Source organism: Salmo salar, unplaced genomic scaffold (assembly GCF_965601325.2).
Source record: "Salmo salar unplaced genomic scaffold, fSalSal1 ptg000784l, whole genome shotgun sequence".
Classification (NCBI taxonomy): Eukaryota; Metazoa; Chordata; class Actinopteri; order Salmoniformes; family Salmonidae; genus Salmo; species Salmo salar.
The window spans coordinates 311,766-333,126 of record NW_027675497.1 but is presented as its reverse complement, the minus strand read 5'-3'; the positions used below and the strand labels follow the sequence as shown (position 1 = coordinate 333,126).

The 21,361-nt window shown below is 44.0% G+C and overlaps 2 protein-coding genes across 3 annotated transcripts in view; one reads left to right on the top strand and one right to left on the bottom strand.

Annotated features, from left to right (window-relative positions):
- LOC106596092 (heat shock 70 kDa protein 14) overlaps window positions 1-4,689 on the bottom strand; it is a 31,425-nt gene extending 26,736 nt beyond the window's left edge. For both annotated transcript variants that reach the window (XM_082972587.1, XM_082972586.1), the window contains exons 1-3: window positions 4,563-4,689; window positions 3,899-3,979; window positions 1,171-1,253 (exon numbers count right to left, since the gene is read on the bottom strand). In XM_082972587.1, coding sequence (XP_082828713.1) covers window positions 1,171-1,253; window positions 3,899-3,979; window positions 4,563-4,652 — 254 coding nt within the window. In that variant the 5' untranslated portion in view covers window positions 4,653-4,689. The remainder of the gene's footprint in view (window positions 1-1,170; window positions 1,254-3,898; window positions 3,980-4,562) is intronic.
- Window positions 4,690-15,192: 10,503 nt separating this feature from the next.
- The window catches only part of LOC106593782 (uncharacterized), a 32,103-nt gene continuing 25,934 nt past the window's right edge, over window positions 15,193-21,361 (top strand). Inside the window, exon 1 of the mRNA XM_082972592.1 lies at window positions 15,193-15,275. Coding sequence (XP_082828718.1) covers window positions 15,208-15,275 — 68 coding nt within the window. The 5' untranslated portion in view covers window positions 15,193-15,207. The remainder of the gene's footprint in view (window positions 15,276-21,361) is intronic.

Genomic DNA, 21,361 nt, shown 5'->3' with positions numbered 1-21,361 from the left:
AGTTGCGTACTATTGTTTGTACAGATGAACGTGGTACCTTCAGGCGTTTGGAAATTGCTCCCAAGGATGAACCATGACTTGTGGAGGTCTACATTTTTTTTCTGAGGTCTTGGCTGATTTCTTTTGATTTTCCCATGATGTCAAGTAAAGAGGCACTGAGTTTGAAGGTAGGCCTTGAAATGCATCCACAGGTACACCTCCAATTGACTCAAATTATGTCAATTAGTCTATCAGAAGCTTCTAAAGCCATGACATTTTCTGGAATTTTCCAGCTGTTTAAAGGCACAGTCAACTTAGTGTATGTAAACTTCTGACCCACTGGAATTGTGATCCAGTGAATTATAAGTGAAATAATCTGTCTGTAAACAATTGTTGGAAAAATTACTTGTGTCACGCACAAAGTAGATGTCCTAACCGACTTGCCAAAACTATAGTTTGTTTAACAAGACATTTGTGGAGTGGATGAAAAACGAGTTTTAATGACTCCAACCTAAGTGGATGTAAACTTCTGACTTCAACTGTAATACAGACCCTCACCTCCTCCCCGGCACCTGTAATACAGACCCTCACCTCCTCCCCGGCACCTGTAATACAGACCCTCACCTCCTCCCCGGCACCTGTAATACAGACCCTCACCTCCTCCCCGGCACCTGTAATACAGACCCTCACCTCCTCCCCGGCACCTGTAATACAGACCCTCACCTCCTCCCCGGCACCTGTAATACAGACCCTCACCTCCTCCCCGGCACCTGTAATACAGACCCTCACCTCCTCCCCGGCACCTGTAATACAGACCCTCACCTCCTCCCCGGCACCTGTAATACAGACCCTCACCTCCTCCCCGGCACCTGTAATACAGACCCTCACCTCCTCCCCGGCACCTGTAATACAGACCCTCACCTCCTCCCCGGCACCTGTAATACAGACCCTCACCTCCTCCCCGGCACCTGTAATACAGACCCTCACCTCCTCCCCCCCGGCACCTGTAATACAGACCCTCACCTCCTCCCCCCCGGCACCTGTAATACAGACCCTCACCTCCTCCCCGGCACCTGTAATACAGACCCTCACCTCCTCCCCGGCACCTGTAATACAGACCCTCACCTCCTCCCCGGCACCTGTAATACAGACCCTCACCTCCTCCCCGGCACCTGTAATACAGACACTCACCTCCTCCCCAGCACCTGTTTGACTTTAACCACCGTGTTGGCTGCATTCCGGACACGACCCTGCTTAGCAGCAATCCCCACTATCTACAGGGAGAGAGAGAGAGATGAGAGGAGAGGGACGGGACAGAGGCAGGGACGGGACAGAGGCAGGGACGGGACAGAGGCAGGGACGGGACAGAGGCAGGGACGGGACAGAGGCAGGGACGGGACAGAGGGAGATGACAGAGGCAGGGACGGGACAGAGGCAGGGACGGGACAGAGGCAGGGACGGGACAGAGGGAGATGACAGAGGCAGGGACGGGACAGAGGCAGGGACGGGACAGAGGCAGGGACGGGACAGAGGCAGGGACGGGACAGAGGCAGGGACGGGACAGAGGGAGATGACAGAGGCAGGGACGGGACAGAGGCAGGGACGGGACAGAGGCAGGGACGGGACAGAGGCAGGGAGATGACAGAGGCAGGGAGATGACAGAGGCAGGGACGGGACAGAGGGAGGGACGGGACAGAGGGAGGGACGGGACAGAGGCAGGGACGGGACAGAGGCAGGGACGGGACAGAGGCAGGGACGGGACAGAGGCAGGGACGGGACAGAGGCAGGGACGGGACAGAGGCAGGGACGGGACAGAGGCAGGGACGGGACAGAGGCAGGGACGGGACAGAGGGAGAGACGGGACAGAGGCAGGGACGGGACATCATGACCAGAGATATGATCCTACATGCTCTGCACACCACCACAGTAATAACAGGTTCCTCTATCGTTTGAGGTCAGTAATATTAATTATACTTCAAAATATAAAATGTAACATGTAACAATTTTACTGAGATATGGTTCATACAAGGAAATGAGTCGACTGAAATAACTTCATCTATGGATTTCACATGACTGGGCAGGGGTGCAGACATGGGTGGGCACAGGCCCACCCACTGGGGAGCCAGGCCCAGCCAATCAGAATGAGTTTTTCCCCACAGAGAGGCTTTATTACAGACTGAAAAAAGCTCACTAACAGGGACGTAAACATCAGGTGTTGCGTTGTATTGGAGGTGCATCTTGGTGAATTATGTGAGGTGTTGTATTGTTGGAGGTGCATCTTGGTGAATTATGTGAGGTGTTGTGTTGTTGGAGGTGCATCTTGGTGAATTATGTGAGGTGTTGTATTGTTGGAGGTGCATCTTGGTGAATTATGTGAGGTGTTGTGTTGTTGGAGGTGCATCTTGGTGAATTATGTGAGGTGTTGTATTGTTGGAGGTGCATCTTGGTGAATTATGTGAGGTGTTGTGTTGTTGGAGGTGCATCTTGGTGAATTATGTGAGGTGTTGTGTTGTTGGAGGTGCATCTTGGTGAATTATGTGAGGTGTTGTATTGTTGGAGGTGCATCTTGGTGAATTATGTGAGGTGTTGTGTTGGAGGTGCATCTTGGTGAATTATGTGAGGTGTTGGAGGTGCATCTTGGTCAGTTTAGCTCAGAAAATGCAACCCTTGTCTATCTGCCGCCACAGGCGGGGCCTAATGAGCGGGCCGGCCGATCCTGAGGCCCGTTGTCGTGCCGTTCATCTGCCGCCATCACCTCATGTTTTAGCATGATCCTGCACAGCCCCATGTGGCAAGGATCTGTTAGCAAGCTGACAGCTGAAAACATCCCAGTTCTCCAATGGCCAGCATTCTCAGACATGTCACCCTAGATGAGCATGTTTGGGATGCTCTGGATCGAGGTGTACGACGGCGTGTTCCAGTTCCCACCAATATCCAGTAACTTCTCAGAGCCATTGGAGAGGAGTGGGGACGACATTCCACAATCAACAGCCTGATCAACTCTATGTGAAGGAGATGTGTCGCGCTGCTTGAGGTAAATGGTGGAGACACCAGATACTGACTGGTTCTGATCCAGACCCACTACCTGTTCTTTTAAAAGGTACCTGTGACCAACCGATATCTATATTCCCAGTCATGTGAAATCCATAGATTAGGGCCTAATGAATTGATTTCCTTATATGAACTGTAACTCAGTAAAATCTTTGAAATTGTTGCATTTATGTTTCTGAAAAGCTAGTCTGGTAAAGAGGTGCTTTTGTCTTAAAGGGGCAGTGTCCTATTTCTACAACAGGCTTGAAGGCATAAGGTAGCGGACATGCTAGTATGGTTCTCTGTATGGTAATAACAACACTGCATTTCATTTGTAAAGTGGTTTCTCGCATTATATAATACAATTTCAGTTACCTATTTGGCCAATTATGTTAGATAAATGTCATAAGTGATTTGAGCTTTCAGACAAGTAAAACACCAGTCCTGAAATGGTTAACGTCAGTCAAGCCATGCATGAACCATTTTAATTGAAAACAATCACAGTAAGGTAGTTAACTGTTACCCAGATATGATATTGAGATAAACGGCTGCATTGGAACTTTAAAGCGGGTACAGCCTCAGCGTTCAGAGTGATTTAAAGGAAAGTCTTCGCTAGGAAGACCTGGAATCTGCACACTGGAGAAAGACATCAGGGACTGTACACAGGTGTTCGGCGCAGGCTCGATAGCTAATTAGCACAGGTGCCTGCTAGTCTTCCATCTGTTTCCACCCCGCCAGTGAAGCACTTTAATGTTCAGACCGAGCATAAAGTTTATTTTGTCCATCCCCACCACATTATATTGGTCATATACACATATTTAACAGATGTAACAGATGTAACAGATGAGGGAAGTAAAATGAAACGTTATGTTAACTAGTTGTATGTTACCTGTTCCGTGTCCCGGTAAGCCACCACGGCAGGAGTGACTCGGTCCCCGGCGTCATTGGCGACCACCTCCGCTCGGCCATCCTGCACAAAACACAACATTACTGTGACAACCCTTCACCACCCTGGCTTCACCACCCCCGGCTTTACCACCCTGCCTTCACCCCCCTGGCTTCACCACCTCCGCTCGGCCATCCTGCACAAAACACAACATTACTGTGAAAACCCTTCACCACCCTGGCTTCACCCCCCCGGCTTTACCACCCTGCCTTCACCACCCCGGCTTCACCACCCTGGCTTCACCACCTCCGCTCGGCCATCCTGCACAAAACACAACATTACTGTGAAGACCCTCCACCCCCCGGCTTCACCAGCCCGGCTTCACCCAGCCCGGCTTCACCCCCCCCGGCTTCACCCCCCCCCCGGCTTCATTCACCCGGCTTCACCGATAACAACATCTCAAACACCAAGCCGGTTATTTTATCGTTAGCTTGCTAGATGGCTAACACCGGTAACCATCTCATTCACCATGCTAACATTGGCTAGCTACCGGTAACGTTGTCATGTTTAACCGGATCTTAGCGGACCTCCTAAATACATCGCTTCATAACTGAATAAAAGGAGACTAGTCCCACCACTAAAAACGTTAATACAGGCAACACAATACCTTAAAAATAGCTACACAGGCACATGTGTAGCCGAAATGTACTCCTATAGCCGCCATGCTTGTTGAGAAACCACTGCGAAGCTGAACCATGAAGGTTAAAGTTCATTTGACTTTAAACCAATCAGAGTAACACGGTGCAGAAACTGACTCAATATTCAGCCAATCCGAGATGTTTCCTGAAACCAATCAGAAGAGGTCCTTGTGTCTGGCGTCAGCTGCAGTAGTCTGCATCCGGTTCCGGAGAGTCGCTGCCGTTTCTTATTTAAACGTTTATTTAACTCGGCAACTCAGTTAACACATTGTTATTTACAATGACGGCCTCCAAAAGGCCTCCTGGGGGGACTGGGGCTGGGATTAACAATACATTAAATACACATATAGGAATCTAGTCTAGTAGAGATCCACTATAGCTGGTTCTGTTGTGTAGTGGAGATCCTCTATATTATAATAATAATAATAATGGATTAAAAATACATTAAATACACATATAGGAATCTAGTCTAGTAGAGATCCACTATAGCTGGTTCTGTTGTGTAGTGGAGATCCACTATAGCTGGTTCTGTTGTGTAGTGGAGATCCTCTATATTATAATAATAATAATGGATTAACAATACATTAAATACACATATAGGAATCTAGTCTAGTGGAGATCCACTATAGCTGGTTCTGTTGTGTAGTGGAGATCCTCTATAGCTGGTTCTGTTGTGTAGTGGAGATCCTCTATAGCTGGTTCTGTTGTGTAGTGGAGATCCTCTATAGCTGGTTCTGTTGTGTAGTGGAGATCCTCTATAGCTGGTTCTGTTGTGTAGTGGAGATCCTCTATAGCTGGTTCTGTTGTGTAGTGGAGATCCTCTATAGCTGGTTCTGTTGTGTAGTGGAGATCCTCTATAGCTGGTTCTGTTGTGTAGTGGAGATCCTCTATAGCTGGTTCTGTTGTGTAGTGGAGATCCTCTATAGCTGGTTCTGTTGTGTAGTGGAGATCCTCTATAGCTGGTTCTGTTGTGTAGTGGAGATCCACTATAGCTGGTTCTGTTGTGTAGTGGAGATCCTCTATAGCTGGTTCTGTTGTGTAGTGGAGATCCTACTATAGCTGGTTCTGTTGTGTAGTGGAGATCCTCTATAGCTGGTTCTGTTGTGTAGTGGAGATCCTCTATAGCTGGTTCTGTTGTGTAGTGGAGATCCTCTATAGCTGGTTCTGTTGTGTAGTGGAGATCCTCTATAGCTGGTTCTGTTGTGTAGTGGAGATCCTCTATAGCTGGTTCTGTTGTGTAGTGGAGATCCTCTATAGCTGGTTCTGTTGTGTAGTGGAGATCCTCTATAGCTGGTTCTGTTGTGTAGTGGAGATCCTCTATAGCTGGTTCTGTTGTGTAGTGGAGATCCTCTATAGCTGGTTCTGTTGTGTAGTGGAGATCCTCTATAGCTGGTTCTGTTGTGTAGTGGAGATCCTCTATAGCTGGTTCTGTTGTGTAGTGGAGATCCTCTATAGCTGGTTCTGTTGTGTAGTGGAGATCCTCTATAGCTGGTTCTGTTGTGTAGTGGAGATCCTCTATAGCTGGTTCTGTTGTGTAGTGGAGATCCTCTATAGCTGGTTCTGTTGTGTAGTGGAGATCCTCTATAGCTGGTTCTGTTGTGTAGTGGAGATCCTCTATAGCTGGTTCTGTTGTGTAGTGGAGATCCTCTATAGCTGGTTCTGTTGTGTAGTGGAGATCCTCTATAGCTGGTTCTGTTGTGTAGTGGAGATCCTCTATAGCTGGTTCTGTTGTGTAGTGGAGATCCTCTATAGCTGGTTCTGTTGTGTAGTGGAGATCCTCTATAGCTGGTTCTGTTGTGTAGTGGAGATCCTCTATAGCTGGTTCTGTTGTGTAGTGGAGATCCTCTATAGCTGGTTCTGTTGTGTAGTGGAGATCCTCTATAGCTGGTTCTGTTGTGTAGTGGAGATCCTCTATAGCTGGTTCTGTTGTGTAGTGGAGATCCTCTATAGCTGGTTCTGTTGTGTAGTGGAGATCCTCTATAGCTGGTTCTGTTGTGTAGTGGAGATCCTCTATAGCTGGTTCTGTTGTGTAGTGGAGATCCTCTATAGCTGGTTCTGTTGTGTAGTGGAGATCCTCTATAGCTGGTTCTGTTGTGTAGTGGAGATCCTCTATAGCTGGTTCTGTTGTGTAGTGGAGATCCTCTATAGCTGGTTCTGTTGTGTAGTGGAGATCCTCTATAGCTGGTTCTGTTGTGTAGTGGAGATCCTCTATAGCTGGTTCTGTTGTGTAGTGGAGATCCTCTATAGCTGGTTCTGTTGTGTAGTGGAGATCCTCTATAGCTGGTTCTGTTGTGTAGTGGAGATCCTCTATAGCTGGTTCTGTTGTGTAGTGGAGATCCTCTATAGCTGGTTCTGTTGTGTAGTGGAGATCCTCTATAGCTGGTTCTGTTGTGTAGTGGAGATCCTCTATAGCTGGTTCTGTTGTGTAGTGGAGATCCTCTATAGCTGGTTCTGTTGTGTAGTGGAGATCCTCTATAGCTGGTTCTGTTGTGTAGTGGAGATCCTCTATAGCTGGTTCTGTTGTGTAGTGGAGATCCTCTATAGCTGGTTCTGTTGTGTAGTGGAGATCCTCTATAGCTGGTTCTGTTGTGTAGTGGAGATCCTCTATAGCTGGTTCTGTTGGTTCTGTTGTGTAGTGGAGATCCTCTATAGCTGGTTCTGTTGTGTAGTGGAGATCCTCTATAGCTGGTTCTGTTGTGTAGTGGAGATCCTCTATAGCTGGTTCTGTTGTGTAGTGGAGATCCTCTATAGCTGGTTCTGTTGTGTAGTGGAGATCCTCTATAGCTGGTTCTGTTGTGTAGTGGAGATCCTCTATAGCTGGTTCTGTTGTGTAGTGGAGATCCTCTATAGCTGGTTCTGTTGTGTAGTGGAGATCCTCTATAGCTGGTTCTGTTGTGTAGTGGAGATCCTCTATAGCTGGTTCTGTTGTGTAGTGGAGATCCTCTATAGCTGGTTCTGTTGTGTAGTGGAGATCCTCTATAGCTGGTTCTGTTGTGTAGTGGAGATCCTCTATAGCTGGTTCTGTTGTGTAGTGGAGATCCTCTATAGCTGGTTCTGTTGTGTAGTGGAGATCCTCTATAGCTGGTTCTGTTGTGTAGTGGAGATCCTCTATAGCTGGTTCTGTTGTGTAGTGGAGATCCTCTATAGCTGGTTCTGTTGTGTAGTGGAGATCCTCTATAGCTGGTTCTGTTGTGTAGTGGAGATCCTCTATAGCTGGTTCTGTTGTGTAGTGGAGATCCTCTATAGCTGGTTCTGTTGTGTAGTGGAGATCCTCTATAGCTGGTTCTGTTGTGTAGTGGAGATCCTCTATAGCTGGTTCTGTTGTGTAGTGGAGATCCTCTATAGCTGGTTCTGTTGTGTAGTGGAGATCCTCTATAGCTGGTTCTGTTGTGTAGTGGAGATCCTCTATAGCTGGTTCTGTTGTGTAGTGGAGATCCTCTATAGCTGGTTCTGTTGTGTAGTGGAGATCCTCTATAGCTGGTTCTGTTGTGTAGTGGAGATCCTCTATAGCTGGTTCTGTTGTGTAGTGGAGATCCTCTATAGCTGGTTCTGTTGTGTAGTGGAGATCCTCTATAGCTGGTTCTGTTGTGTAGTGGAGATCCTCTATAGCTGGTTCTGTTGTGTAGTGGAGATCCTCTATAGCTGGTTCTGTTGTGTAGTGGAGATCCTCTATAGCTGGTTCTGTTGTGTAGTGGAGATCCTCTATAGCTGGTTCTGTTGTGTAGTGGAGATCCTCTATAGCTGGTTCTGTTGTGTAGTGGAGATCCTCTATAGCTGGTTCTGTTGTGTAGTGGAGATCCTCTATAGCTGGTTCTGTTGTGTAGTGGAGATCCTCTATAGCTGGTTCTGTTGTGTAGTGGAGATCCTCTATAGCTGGTTCTGTTGTGTAGTGGAGATCCTCTATAGCTGGTTCTGTTGTGTAGTGGAGATCCTCTATAGCTGGTTCTGTTGTGTAGTGGAGATCCTCTATAGCTGGTTCTGTTGTGTAGTGGAGATCCTCTATAGCTGGTTCTGTTGTGTAGTGGAGATCCTCTATAATTAATTTAATAAGTCATTTTTCCAACAATTGTTTAGACCTGCAGGTCCCCCTCTTGGTTCTAGAAGACCAGAGGATTCAGTGGAATTACAACATGTTGCTGTAGATGTACTACAATAACTTACTGTTTATAAATAACAGCAATTTGCTGTATTTTTAGAGTACATGTACACCTTCCTGATTACAATATATTGTGCATCTATTTTACAGTAATTACTTGTATGTACGAAATTTACAGGATTTACATGGCAGATTATTTCACTTATAATTCACTGTATCACTATTCCAGTGGGTCAGAAGTTGACTGGGCCTTTAAACAGCTTGGAAAATTCCAGAAAATGATGTCATGGCTTTAGAAGCTTCTGATAGGAAAATTGACATAATTTGAGTCAATTGGAGGTGTACCTGTGGATGCATTTCAAGGCCTACCTTCAAACTCAGTGCCTCTTTACTTGACATCATGGGAAAATCAAAAGAAATCAGCCAAGACCTCAGAAAAAAAATGTAGACCTCCACAAGTCTGGTTCATCCTTGGGAGCAATTTCCAAACGCCTGAAGGTACCACGTTCATCTGTACAAACAATAGTACGCAAGTATTAACACCATGGGACCACGCAGCCGTCACACCGCTCAGGAAGGAGACGCGTTCTGTCTCCTAGAGATGAACGTACTTTGGTGCGAAAAGTGCAAATCAATCCCAGAACAACAGCAAAGGACCTTGTGAAGATGCTGGAGGAAACGGGTACAAAAGTATCTATATCCACAGTAAAACGAGTCCTATATCGACATAACCTGAAAGGCCGCTCAGCAAGGAAGATGCCACTGCTGCAAACTGCACATGGCGACAAAGATCGTACTTTTTGGAGAAATGTCGTCAGGTCTGATGAAACAAAATTAGAACTGTTTGGCCATAATGACCATCGTTATGTTTGGAGGAAAAAGGGGGAGGCTTGCAAGCCGAAGATCACCATCCCAACCGTGAAGCACGGGGGTGGCAGCATCATGTTGTGGGGGTGCTTTGCTGCAGGAGGGACTGGTGCACTTCACAAAATAGATGGTGTCATGAGAAAGGAAAATTATGTGGATATTGCAGCAACATCTTAAGACATCAGTCAGGAAGTTAAAGCTTGGTCGCAAATGGGTCTTCCAAATGGACAATGACCCCAAGCATACTTCCAAAGTTATGGCAAAATGGCTTAAGGACAACAAAGTCAAGGTATTGGAGTGGCCATCACAAAGCCCTGACCTCAATCTTATAGAAAATTTGTGGGCAGAACTGAAAAAGTGTGTGCGAGCAAGGAGGCCTACAAACCTAACTCAGTTACACCAGCTCTGTCAGGAGGAATGGGCCAAAATTCACCCAACTGATTGTGGGAAGCTTGTGGAAGGCTAGCCAAAACGTTTGACCCAAGTTAAACAATTTAAAGGCAGTGCTACCAAATACTAATTGAGTTTATGTAAACTTCTGACCCACTGGGAATGTGATGAAAGAAATAAAAGCTGAAATAAATAATTCTCTCTACTATTATTCTGACATTTCACATTCTTAAAATAAAGTGGTGATCCTAACTGACCTAAGACAGGGAATTTTTACTAGGATTAAATGTCAGGAATTGTGAAACGGAGTTTAAATGTATTTGGCGAAGGTGGATGTAAACTTCTGACTTCAACTGTATGTAAATTATGTTTCCAGTTTTTTGTTTTTTATACATTTTCAAAAAATTCTAAAAAACAGTTTTGCTTTGTTATTCTGGGGTGTTGTGTGTAGATTGAGGGGGGGAAAAACAATTGTGTTAATTTTAGAATAAGGCTGTAACGTCACCAAATGTGGAAAAAGTCAAGGGGTCTGAATACTTGTTGAATGCACTGTAGGTGCACTGCACTCCTATATGCTTAATTTAGAGTTATTAATTAATCATTCACAATTTGACAAGCACTCGATTTTCCCAGCGGCATCCCCTTAGTGTGGCCGTAATGCAACCTAAAGAATTCCATGTCTTTTGTGGCCGTTGTGCCCTTGGGCTGAATATAATAACTATAGTTCTCTTCTACCTCAAATATGAACGCTGCCCATATCCACTCGTGCAGAGAAAAGATGTAGCTTGGTTTTGGTAAACTTTCCAAAGCCTTGCACTTCCTTTGTCTGACTTTTGTTTCTCACTATCTGTGAATGTTTGAGTGCTGAGAACACTTGTTCCTCTTGGTCTCCCTACATTTGGATGAACGGAGAGCATAGAAAGGATTTCAGGTGATCTCTGCTTCCATCAACATAAAAGTAGCAACGTCCAGGAAACTGGGGAGTTCTTGACTGTTGTTCAAGGTTTAGGTAACTTGTCTGTTCTACTGAGACACTGCCCAGTCAGGGAGTTTTTTTAACTAGCTTCTGGTTCTCTTCAGTCATTTAACATCTGAAGACCTTTAACATGAGCTACAGCATCCTGACAGGCATTCCAAAAATCTGAAAGTCTGAGTCCTACAGCGTCCTTAGGTTGATGTTTCCAAGCCTTTCTCTAAATCCCCTCTGTATGACAAATGGCTGGCCATATCTATGGTTGAGTTTGTTCCACGCATCTTTGTAGGCCTCGTCATCATTTCTGTAGAAAGTACCATCCAGGGTCTTACGAGCCGGGCCGAAGCTTTCCACTCAAATAATTGAATCCCCATTGAATACAAATGGCTCTGGCATTGGAAGTCAGGGCTATGCTATCTTGGAAGGCTTGAGCCAGAGAAGTCCCCATGAGGTGATGATGCTGGGGCATTGGAAGTCAGGGCTATGCTATCTTGGAAGGCTTGAGCCAGAGAAGTCCCCATGAGGTGATGATGCTGGGGCATTGGAAGTCAGGGCTATGCTATCTTGGAAGGCTTGAGCCAGAGAAGTCCCCATGAGGTGATGATGCTGGGGCATTGGAAGTCAGGGCTATGCTATCTTGGGAGGCTTGAGCCAGAGAAGTCCCCATGAGGTGATGATGCTGGGGCATTGGAAGTCAGGGCTATGCTATCTTGGAAGGCTTGAGCCAGAGAAGTCCCCATGAGGTGATGATGCTGGGGCATTGGAAGTCAGGGCTATGCTATCTTGGAAGGCTTGAGCCAGAGAAGTCCCCATGAGGTGATGATGCTGGGGCATTGGAAGTCAGGGCTATGCTATCTTGGAAGGCTTGAGCCAGAGAAGTCCCCATGAGGTGATGATGCTGGGGCATTGTAGGGTTGTTGGGTAGTAGTTGGAGATGTATGTTGTTCTTCAGTAATGTTGTCGGCAGTTTGGAAGCTAGTTTCCCGTACTACCTCCTGGTTGTAGGCCTCCAAAACCCCAGTTTGGAAGCTAGTTTCCCGTACTACCTCCTGGTTGTAGGCCTCCAAAACCCCAGTTTGGAAGCTAGTTTCCCGTACTACCTCCTGGTTGTAGGCCTCCAAAACCCCAGTTTGGAAGCTAGTTTCCCGTACTACATCCTGGTTGTAGGCCTCCAAAACCCCAGTTTGGAAGCTAGTTTCCCGTACTATCTCCTGGTTGTAGGCCTCCAAAACCCCAGTTTGGAAGCTAGTTTCCCGTACTACCTCCTGGTTGTAAACCTCCAAAACCCCAGTTTGGAAGCTAGTTTCCCGTACTACCTCCTGGTTGTAGGCCTCCAAAACCCCAGTTTGGAAGCTAGTTTCCCGTACTACATCCTGGTTGTAGGCCTCCAAAACCCCAGTTTGGAAGCTAGTTTCCCGTACTACCTCCTGGTTGTAGGCCTCCAAAACCCCAGTTTGGAAGCTAGTTTCCCGTACTACATCCTGGTTGTAGGCCTCCAAAACCCCAGTTTGGAAGCTAGTTTCCCGTACTACCTCCTGGTTGTAGGCCTCCAAAACCCCAGTTTGGAAGCTAGTTTCCCGTACTACCTCCTGGTTGTAAACCTCCAAAACCCCAGTTTGGAAGCTAGTTTCCCGTACTACCTCCTGGTTGTAGGCCTCCAAAACCCCAGTTTGGAAGCTAGTTTCCCGTACTACCTCCTGGTTGTAGGCCTCCAAAACCCCAGTTTGGAAGCTAGTTTCCCGTACTACATCCTGGTTGTAGGCCTCCAAAACCCCAGTTTGGAAGCTAGTTTCCCGTACTACCTCCTGGTTGTAGGCCTCCAAAACCCCAGTTTGGAAGCTAGTTTCCCGTACTACATCCTGGTTGTAGGCCTCCAAAACCCCAGTTTGGAAGCTAGTTTCCCGTACTACCTCCTGGTTGTAGGCCTCCAAAACCCCAGTTTGGAAGCTAGTTTCCCGTACTACCTCCTGGTTGAAGGCCTCCAAAACCCCAGTTTGGAAGCTAGTTTCCCGTACTACCTCCTGGTTGTAGGCCTCCAAAACCCCAGTTTGGAAGCTAGTTTCCCGTACTACCTCCTGGTTGTAAACCTCCAAAACCCCAGTTTGGAAGCTAGTTTCCCGTACTACCTCCTGGTTGTAGGCCTCCAAAACCCCAGTTTGGAAGCTAGTTTCCCGTACTACCTCCTGGTTGTAGGCCTCCAAAACCCCAGTTTGGAAGCTAGTTTCCCGTACTACCTCCTGGTTGTAGGCCTCCAAAACCCCAGTTTGGAAGCTAGTTTCCCGTACTACCTCCTGGTTGTAGGCCTCCAAAACCCCAGTTTGGAAGCTAGTTTCCCGTACTACCTCCTGGTTGTAGGCCTCCAAAACCCCAGTTTGGAAGCTAGTTTCCCGTACTACCTCCTGGTTGTAGGCCTCCAAAACCCCAGCTGCCCTTACGTCTCTCTGTCTGTAATCGTTCCAACTCACATTTCTGAGCTTCAAGATCCTTCCATTGTTTCCTTTTTGTTTATTTTCCTCCAGCAACACTTCCTCCTCAACTTCCTGGCAGCTCCGCTGCTGCGTCTGCACGTTTGGCTGCCATATATAAGGCCATGGAGTGATGGCTGGACTGAACTCTGGGCTTGTGATTCATTTGTGAGACAGTAGATCTGTAAATGGAGCGAGCGTAGTCGGATCAAGTAAATCTGCTGTAACTGCCTCACATGGGTCAACAAGACGCCTTAACTCAGTTGACGGTGTGATGTGATCTCGAATTTCAAGATAGACGCTCATGACATCATCCTTTTCCTTTCTCCAATGTGTGGATCAGAAATGCCAGCTGGTGCTCTAACGTCTGACTTTAGCTGCTCTCTTGCTTTGCGGGCTTGGATCTTCCATTGGTCATACAGGGAGATGAGTCTTTTTATTCATTTTTCTGTGCCTCTTCTCTTTGCAATGCATTTTGTATGTCGGGATCTTTGGTCGGACAGAGCTTTGAAGGCCTTGAGGTTCCTCGTAGACATCTTGAAGTTGATCTTGGTCATTTACAGCTTGAATTTGTTCCTCTAGGCGATGTCTCTCTGTAGTCTCCATTTAATTTCCTTAAGCTCTTGAATTTCGTGTTGAAAACATTTAATCTGCTTCTCTAACTCTCCTAAAATTGAAGGAGAGGTGACTGACTGCCATTTTAAATTTAATTTACAGTGAACTTGTGATAGAATAATTTGTATGTTTAAGATAATGACTAAAGTATCCACCCTGAAACCATATAATTGTATGAAATGTGTTAAGAGTCATAATTCAATGTGTGTGACTCAGGGGCGGAAATCGCGGGGGGGACGGGGGGGACACGACCCCCCCATCCTGGGAAAAATATGATTTGTCCCCCCCAATATATCACTGAAATATAACTATGTAATTTAAATAATATTAATAATACGCAATGAAAGCAATTGTGCTGATTATAGACACTTAACAGCGCGTTTTTAAGTTTCAAAAGATTGCGACCCCCCCACCCTTTTCCTCACAATGGTTTGATCCACTGGCAAGGTAACAGAGGGGTCGTAGCCACTGTCTGAAAGGCACTCAATGAACGTAACTGATGTGAGGTTAATCCAGTCAATCGCGCACACACACTAGCTGAATATGCAGAGGTAGCGCGCAAATATTAACTATTAAGCTAGCTAGTACCTATTCCATTTATGTGGCCTCGTCAAAGATGGAATCTTTGCTATGGTCAATTTATTCCGAGATCAGCATGCAGATGACGTAAGTTAGTGCTTCAAAGTCCCTGTGATAAGGTTAGCGATAAACTGATTTAACCCAGGTAGCAAAGATTATAGCAAACACCACTGAAACGGAATTGGCGCTCACTAGCTTTGCAAATTCAGCTATTGTTGGAAGCCAGCCAATATGAAACAAACTATTAAAATTACAAAAGGTTGCAGCATATGTTGTGTAAATGGTGAACTCATACAGCTGTCAACTCTTGTCATTTTAATCCGTTTCACATTTGCTAGCTACCTTTTAGATCGAAGTCCATATAGAATGATAGAAGATAAGATGATAGAAGCCCATCTCCTACTGTAAATAACCTACACACTGTGTGTGTGTGTAGCCAGCCAGGTAGAAAAATGGCAGAAAAAAGAAAAAAGACGGACATCAGAGTATTTTTCAGTACACCAAAACGCAAAGTAAGAACCCTAGTAGCCTAATATCTCAAAGACTAGTTGATAAAATGTTCATAAGATAGAAATGAAATTCTAATGGAAATGTTTCACATTGATGTCATTAGGCAGAGCAGGCAACAGATGGCACACAGACAGCAGAGTTGGGGACAGATATGCAGGGACAGACTGGCAGAGACAGGGAGTCTCAGGTAAGTTTGTTGAGTCTTTGTTTGGCAACATTATGAAAGGTTCTCCATTTTTTTGACTTGTAAAATAGGAACATAATTGGAAAATGCCATGGATACCCCCACTCTCAACTTAAACTGGTGACTGAACTAAGATTTGTTAAAGGCAATGGTATTGCTGTTGTGATTAGTTGTGTAGTTTTGGGTACCGGTAGTTAGGAGTACGGCAAACACCTTATTTCTTTGGTTCCTCAATACACATTTACCATATTAAACGTAGGCTATGTGTTACAGCACTACTTGTGGTGTCCCCCTCAGGAATTGCTCTTGAGAAAATGTCATGTAATTGTCCCCCCCAAAGTTGATATCAGATTTTCGCCCCTGGTGTGACTAGGCCATTGTTTTACTATTTCGCAATATGAGCTGGGTATAGTTGCGACATTCAAGGACAACTGAACTGTCGACTTGTGATAACGTTGAAACTAATAACTGGAAAGAGGCCTCCCCACCAAAAGGGAGGAGAAAAACTGTTAGAAATGGCTAGGCTTGCAGAAGATGATGAAACGTGTTGCAGAAGGGTGATAAACAATATATGTGAACTTTGGAAAAATACAGCCCACCTAAAGAGAGGTGGAGTTTCTACTGATGTGAGTTCGTGTGTGTGTGTGTGTGTGTGTGTGTGCTATAAAAAGATTGTGTTCTCATTTTGAAGTCAGAGCGCTCTCTGAATAAAGGACTGATCTATTGCAGAATCTGAGACTTTGTCTAATTCTTTATTAACCGGAGATTTCCGACCTCTGGGAAATAGACAAAGCTTGAGTGATAGTTGAGTTCAACCATTGAGATAGCAAAATTCTCGTGACAACTTGGGAGAAAGGCACATTAGCACATATGCCAATTGAAATATCCAAATATCAATATAACGCTGTATCAACACAGCTGAATTCACTCTACTATACAGTATATGGGTATCAAATCCTTACAAACATGCTTGAATCAACCGTAAATCAGACAGCCGTCCTTAATACTTTTAGACGATGGGAAAGTACCTTTAGTTATGTCCATAGGTGTTTTAATGTCACATGCACAAGTACAGTGAAATGCCTTTCTTGCAAACTCAAAACCCAGCAATGGAGTAAGAAATCTGAAATACACAGTAAGCATACTATAATATTTAAAAAATCGGTTCCATTTAGAGGTCAACCGATTAATCGGAATGGCCGATTTAATTAGGGCCGATTTCAAGTTTTCATAACAATCGGTAATCTGTATTTTTGGACACCGATTTGCCAATATATATATATATATAGTGTGTATATATATTTTTACACCTTTATTTAAGTAGGCAAGTCAGATTAAGAACACATTCTTATTTTCAATGACAGCCTAGAAATGGGGGTCCAATATTGAAACACAGTAAATATCTTGTTCTCTTTCCAGCTAGGGGCTGATGTTGTTGATTGGACGCTTCAACTTAACAAAAAAGTTATTTTTTCTTTTTTCTCTCGCTCCCGTTTCCCATAAGCCCCTTTGCTGGTAAAAACAGAGAAGGAAACAAAAAAACTGCAGTCAAAATAAAAAAAAATCACAATAAACTGTCAAATATACAGTGAGGTTTGAAAGCTTGTAAAATAAAAGTCAAATATAGAGCACAGGGTGATACACTCGCTTCAAGGGGTTCGTTACAGTACAGAGTTAGGCAGGATAATGTAGGTAGGATAATGTAGGTAGGATAATGTAGGCAGGATAATGTAGGTTGGATAATGTAGGTAGGATAATGTAGGCAGGATAATGTAGGTTAGATAATGTAGGTAGGATAATGTAGGTTGGATAATGTAGGCAGGATAATGTAGGTAGGATAATGTAGATTGGATAATGTAGGTTGGAGAATGTAGGTTGGAGAATGTAGATAGGAGAATGTAGGTTGGAGAATGTAGGTAGGAGAATGTAGGTAGGATGATGTAGGTAGGATGATGTAGGTTGGATAATGTAGGTTGGATAATGTAGGTAGGATAATGTAGGTAGGAGGATGTAGGTAGGAGAATGTAGGTAGGAGAATGTAGGTAGGAGAATGTAGGTAGGATAATGTAGGTAGGAGAATGTAGGTAGGATAATGTAGGTAGCAGAATGTAGGTAGGAGAATGTAGGTTGGATAATGTAGGTTGGATAATGTAGGTAGGATAATGTAGGTTGGATAATGTAGGTAGGAGAATGTAGGTAGGAGAATGTAGGTAGGAGAATGTAGGTAGGACAATGTAGGTAGGAGAATGTAGGTAGGAGAATGTAGGTAGGAGGATGTAGGTAGGAGAATGTAGGTTGGATAATGTAGGTTGGAGAATGTAGGTAGGAGAATGTAGGTTGGATAATGTAGGTAGGAGAATGTAGGTTGGATAATGTAGGTAGGAGAATGTAGGTTGGATAACGTAGGTAGGATTATGTAGGTTGGATAATGTAGGTAGGAGAATGTAGGTTGGATAATGTAGGTAGGAGAATGTAGGTAGGAGGATGTAGGTTGGATAATGTAGGTAGGAGAATTTAGGTTGGATAATGTAGGTAGGAGAATGTAGGTTGGATAATGTAGGTAGAGGAATGTAGGTTGGATAATGTAGGTAGGAGAATGTAGGTTGGATAATGTAGGTAGGAGCAGGTAGGTTGGATAATGTAGGTTGGATAATGTAGGTAGGATAATGTAGGTAGGAGGATGTAGGTAGGAGAATGTAGGTAGGAGAATGTAGGTAGGAGAATGTAGGTAGGAGAATGTAGGTAGGATAATGTAGGTAGCAGAATGTAGGTAGGAGAATGTAGGTTGGATAATGTAGGTTGGATAATGTAGGTAGGATAATGTAGGTTGGATAATGTAGGTAGGAGAATGTAGGTAGGAGAATGTAGGTAGGAGAATGTAGGTAGGACAATGTAGGTAGGAGAATGTAGGTAGGAAAATGTAGGTAGGAGGATGTAGGTAGGAGAATGTAGGTTGGATAATGTAGGTTGGAGAATGTAGGTAGGAGAATGTAGGTTGGATAATGTAGGTAGGAGAATGTAGGTTGGATAATGTAGGTAGGAGAATGTAGGTTGGATAACGTAGGTAGGATTATGTAGGTTGGATAATGTAGGTAGGAGAATGTAGGTTGGATAATGTAGGTAGGAGAATGTAGGTAGGAGGATGTAGGTTGGATAATGTAGGTAGGAGAATTTAGGTTGGATAATGTAGGTAGGAGAATGTAGGTTGGATAATGTAGGTAGAGGAATGTAGGTTGGATAATGTAGGTAGGAGAATGTAGGTTGGATAATGTAGGTAGGAGCAGGTAGGTTGGATAATGTAGGTTGGATAATGTAGGTAGGATAATGTAGGTTGGATAATGTAGGTAGGAGAATGTAGGTTGGATAATGTAGGTAGGAGAATGTAGGTTGGATAATGTATGCAGGAGAATGTAGGTTGGATAATGTAGAGAGGATAATGTAGGTTGGATAATGTAGGTAGGAGAATGTAGGTTGGATAATGTAAGTTGGATAATGTAGGTAGGAGAATGTAGGTTGGATAATGTAGGTAGGAGAATGTAGGTTGGATAATGTAGGTAGGAGAATGTAGGTTGGATAATGTAGGTAGGAGAATGTAGGTTGGATAATGTAGATAGGAGAATGTAGGTTGGATAATGTAGGTAGGAGAATGTAGGTTGGATAATGTAGGTAGGAGAATGTAGGTTGGATAATGTAGGTAGGAGAATGTAGGTAGGAGAATGTAGGTTGGATAATGTAGGTTGGATAATGTAGGTAGGAGAATGTAGGTTGGATAATGTAGGTAGGAGAATGTAGGTTGGATAATGTAGGTAGGAGAATGTAGGTTGGATAATGTAGGTAGGAGAATGTAGGCAGGATAATGTAGGTAGGAGAATGTAGGCAGGAGAATGTAGGTTGGATAATGTAGGTAGGAGAATGTAGGTTGGATAATGTAGGTTGGATAATGTAGGTAGGAGAATGTAGGTTGGATAATGTAGGTTGGATAATGTAGGTTGGATAATGTAGGATGGATAATGTAGGTCGGATAATGTAGGTTGGATAATGTAGGTTGGAGAATGTAGGTTTGATAATGTAGGTTTGATAATGTAGGTTTGATAATGTAGGTTGGATAATGTAGGTTGGATAATGTAGGTAGGAGAATGTAGGTTGGATAATGTAGGTAGGAGAATGTAGGTTGGATAATGTATGCAGGAGAATGTAGGTTGGATAATGTAGAGAGGATAATGTAGGTTGGATAATGTAGGTAGGAGAATGTAGGTTGGATAATGTAAGTTGGATAATGTAGGTAGGAGAATGTAGGTTGGATAATGTAGGTAGGAGAATGTAGGTTGGATAATGTAGGTAGGAGAATGTAGGTTGGATAATGTAGGTAGGAGAATGTAGGTTGGATAATGTAGGTAGGAGAATGTAGGTTGGATAATGTAGGTAGGAGAATGTAGGTTGGATAATGTAGGTAGGAGAATGTAGGTAGGAGAATGTAGGTTGGATAATGTAGGTTGGATAATGTAGGTAGGAGAATGTAGGTTGGATAATGTAGGTAGGAGAATGTAGGTTGGATAATGTAGGTAGGAGAATGTAGGTTGGATAATGTAGGTAGGAGAATGTAGGCAGGATAATGTAGGTAGGAGAATGTAGGCAGGAGAATGTAGGTTGGATAATGTAGGTAGGAGAATGTAGGTTGGATAATGTAGGTTGGATAATGTAGGTAGGAGAATGTAGGTTGGATAATGTAGGTTGGATAATGTAGGTTGGATCATGTAGGATGGATAATGTAGGTCGGATAATGTAGGTTGGATAATGTAGGTTGGAGAATGTAGGTTTGATAATGTAGGTTTGATAATGTAGGTTTGATAATGTAGGTTGGATAATGTAGGTTGGATAATGTAGTTAGGATAATGTAGGTTGGATAATGTAGAGTGGATAATGTAGGTAGGAGAATGTAGGTAGGAGAATGTAGGTTGGATAACGTAGGTAGGATTATGTAGGTTGGATAATGTAGGTAGGAGAATGTAGGTTGGATAATGTAGGTAGGAGAATGTAGGTAGGAGAATGTAGGTTGGATAATGTAGGTAGGAGAATTTAGGTTGGATAATGTAGGTAGGAGAATGTAGGTTGGATAATGTAGGTAGAGGAATGTAGGTTGGATAATGTAGGTAGGAGAATGTAGGTTGGATAATGTAGTAGGAGCAGGTAGGTTGGATAATGTAGGTTGGATAATGTAGGTACGATAATGTAGGTTGGATAATGTAGGTAGGAGAATGTAGGTTGGATAATGTAGGTAGGAGAATGTAGGTTGGATAATGTATGCAGGAGAATGTAGGTTGGATAATGTAGAGAGGATAATGTAGGTTGGATAATGTAGATAGGAGAATGTAGGTTGGATAATGTAAGTTGGATAATGTAGGTAGGAGAATGTAGGTTGGATAATGTAGGTAGGAGAATGTAGGTTGGATAATGTAGGTAGGAGAATGTAGGTTGGATAATGTAGGTAGGATAATGTAGGTTGGATAATGTAGGTTGGATAATGTAGGTAGGAGAATGTAGGTTGGATAATGTAGGTTGGAGAATGTAGGTTGGATAATGTAGGTAGGAGAATGTAGGTTGGATAATGTAGGTACGATAATGTAGGTTGGATAATGTAGGTAGGAGAATGTAGGTTGGATAATGTAGGTAGGAGAATGTAGGTTGGATAATGTATGCAGGAGAATGTAGGTTGGATAATGTAGAGAGGATAATATAGGTTGGATAATGTAGATAGGAGAATGTAGGTTGGATAATGTAAGTTGGATAATGTAGGTAGGAGAATGTAGGTTGGATAATGTAGGTAGGAGAATGTAGGTTGGATAATGTAGGTAGGAGAATGTAGGTTGGATAATGTAGGTAGGATAATGTAGGTTGGATAATGTAGGTTGGATAATGTAGGTAGGAGAATGTAGGTTGGATAATGTAGGTAGGAGAATGTAGGTTGGATAATGTAGGTAGGAGAATGTAGGTTGGATAATGTAGGTAGGAGAATGTAGGTTGGATAATGTAGGTAGGAGAATGTAGGTAGGAGAATGTAGGTTGGATAATGTAGGTAGGAGAATGTAGGT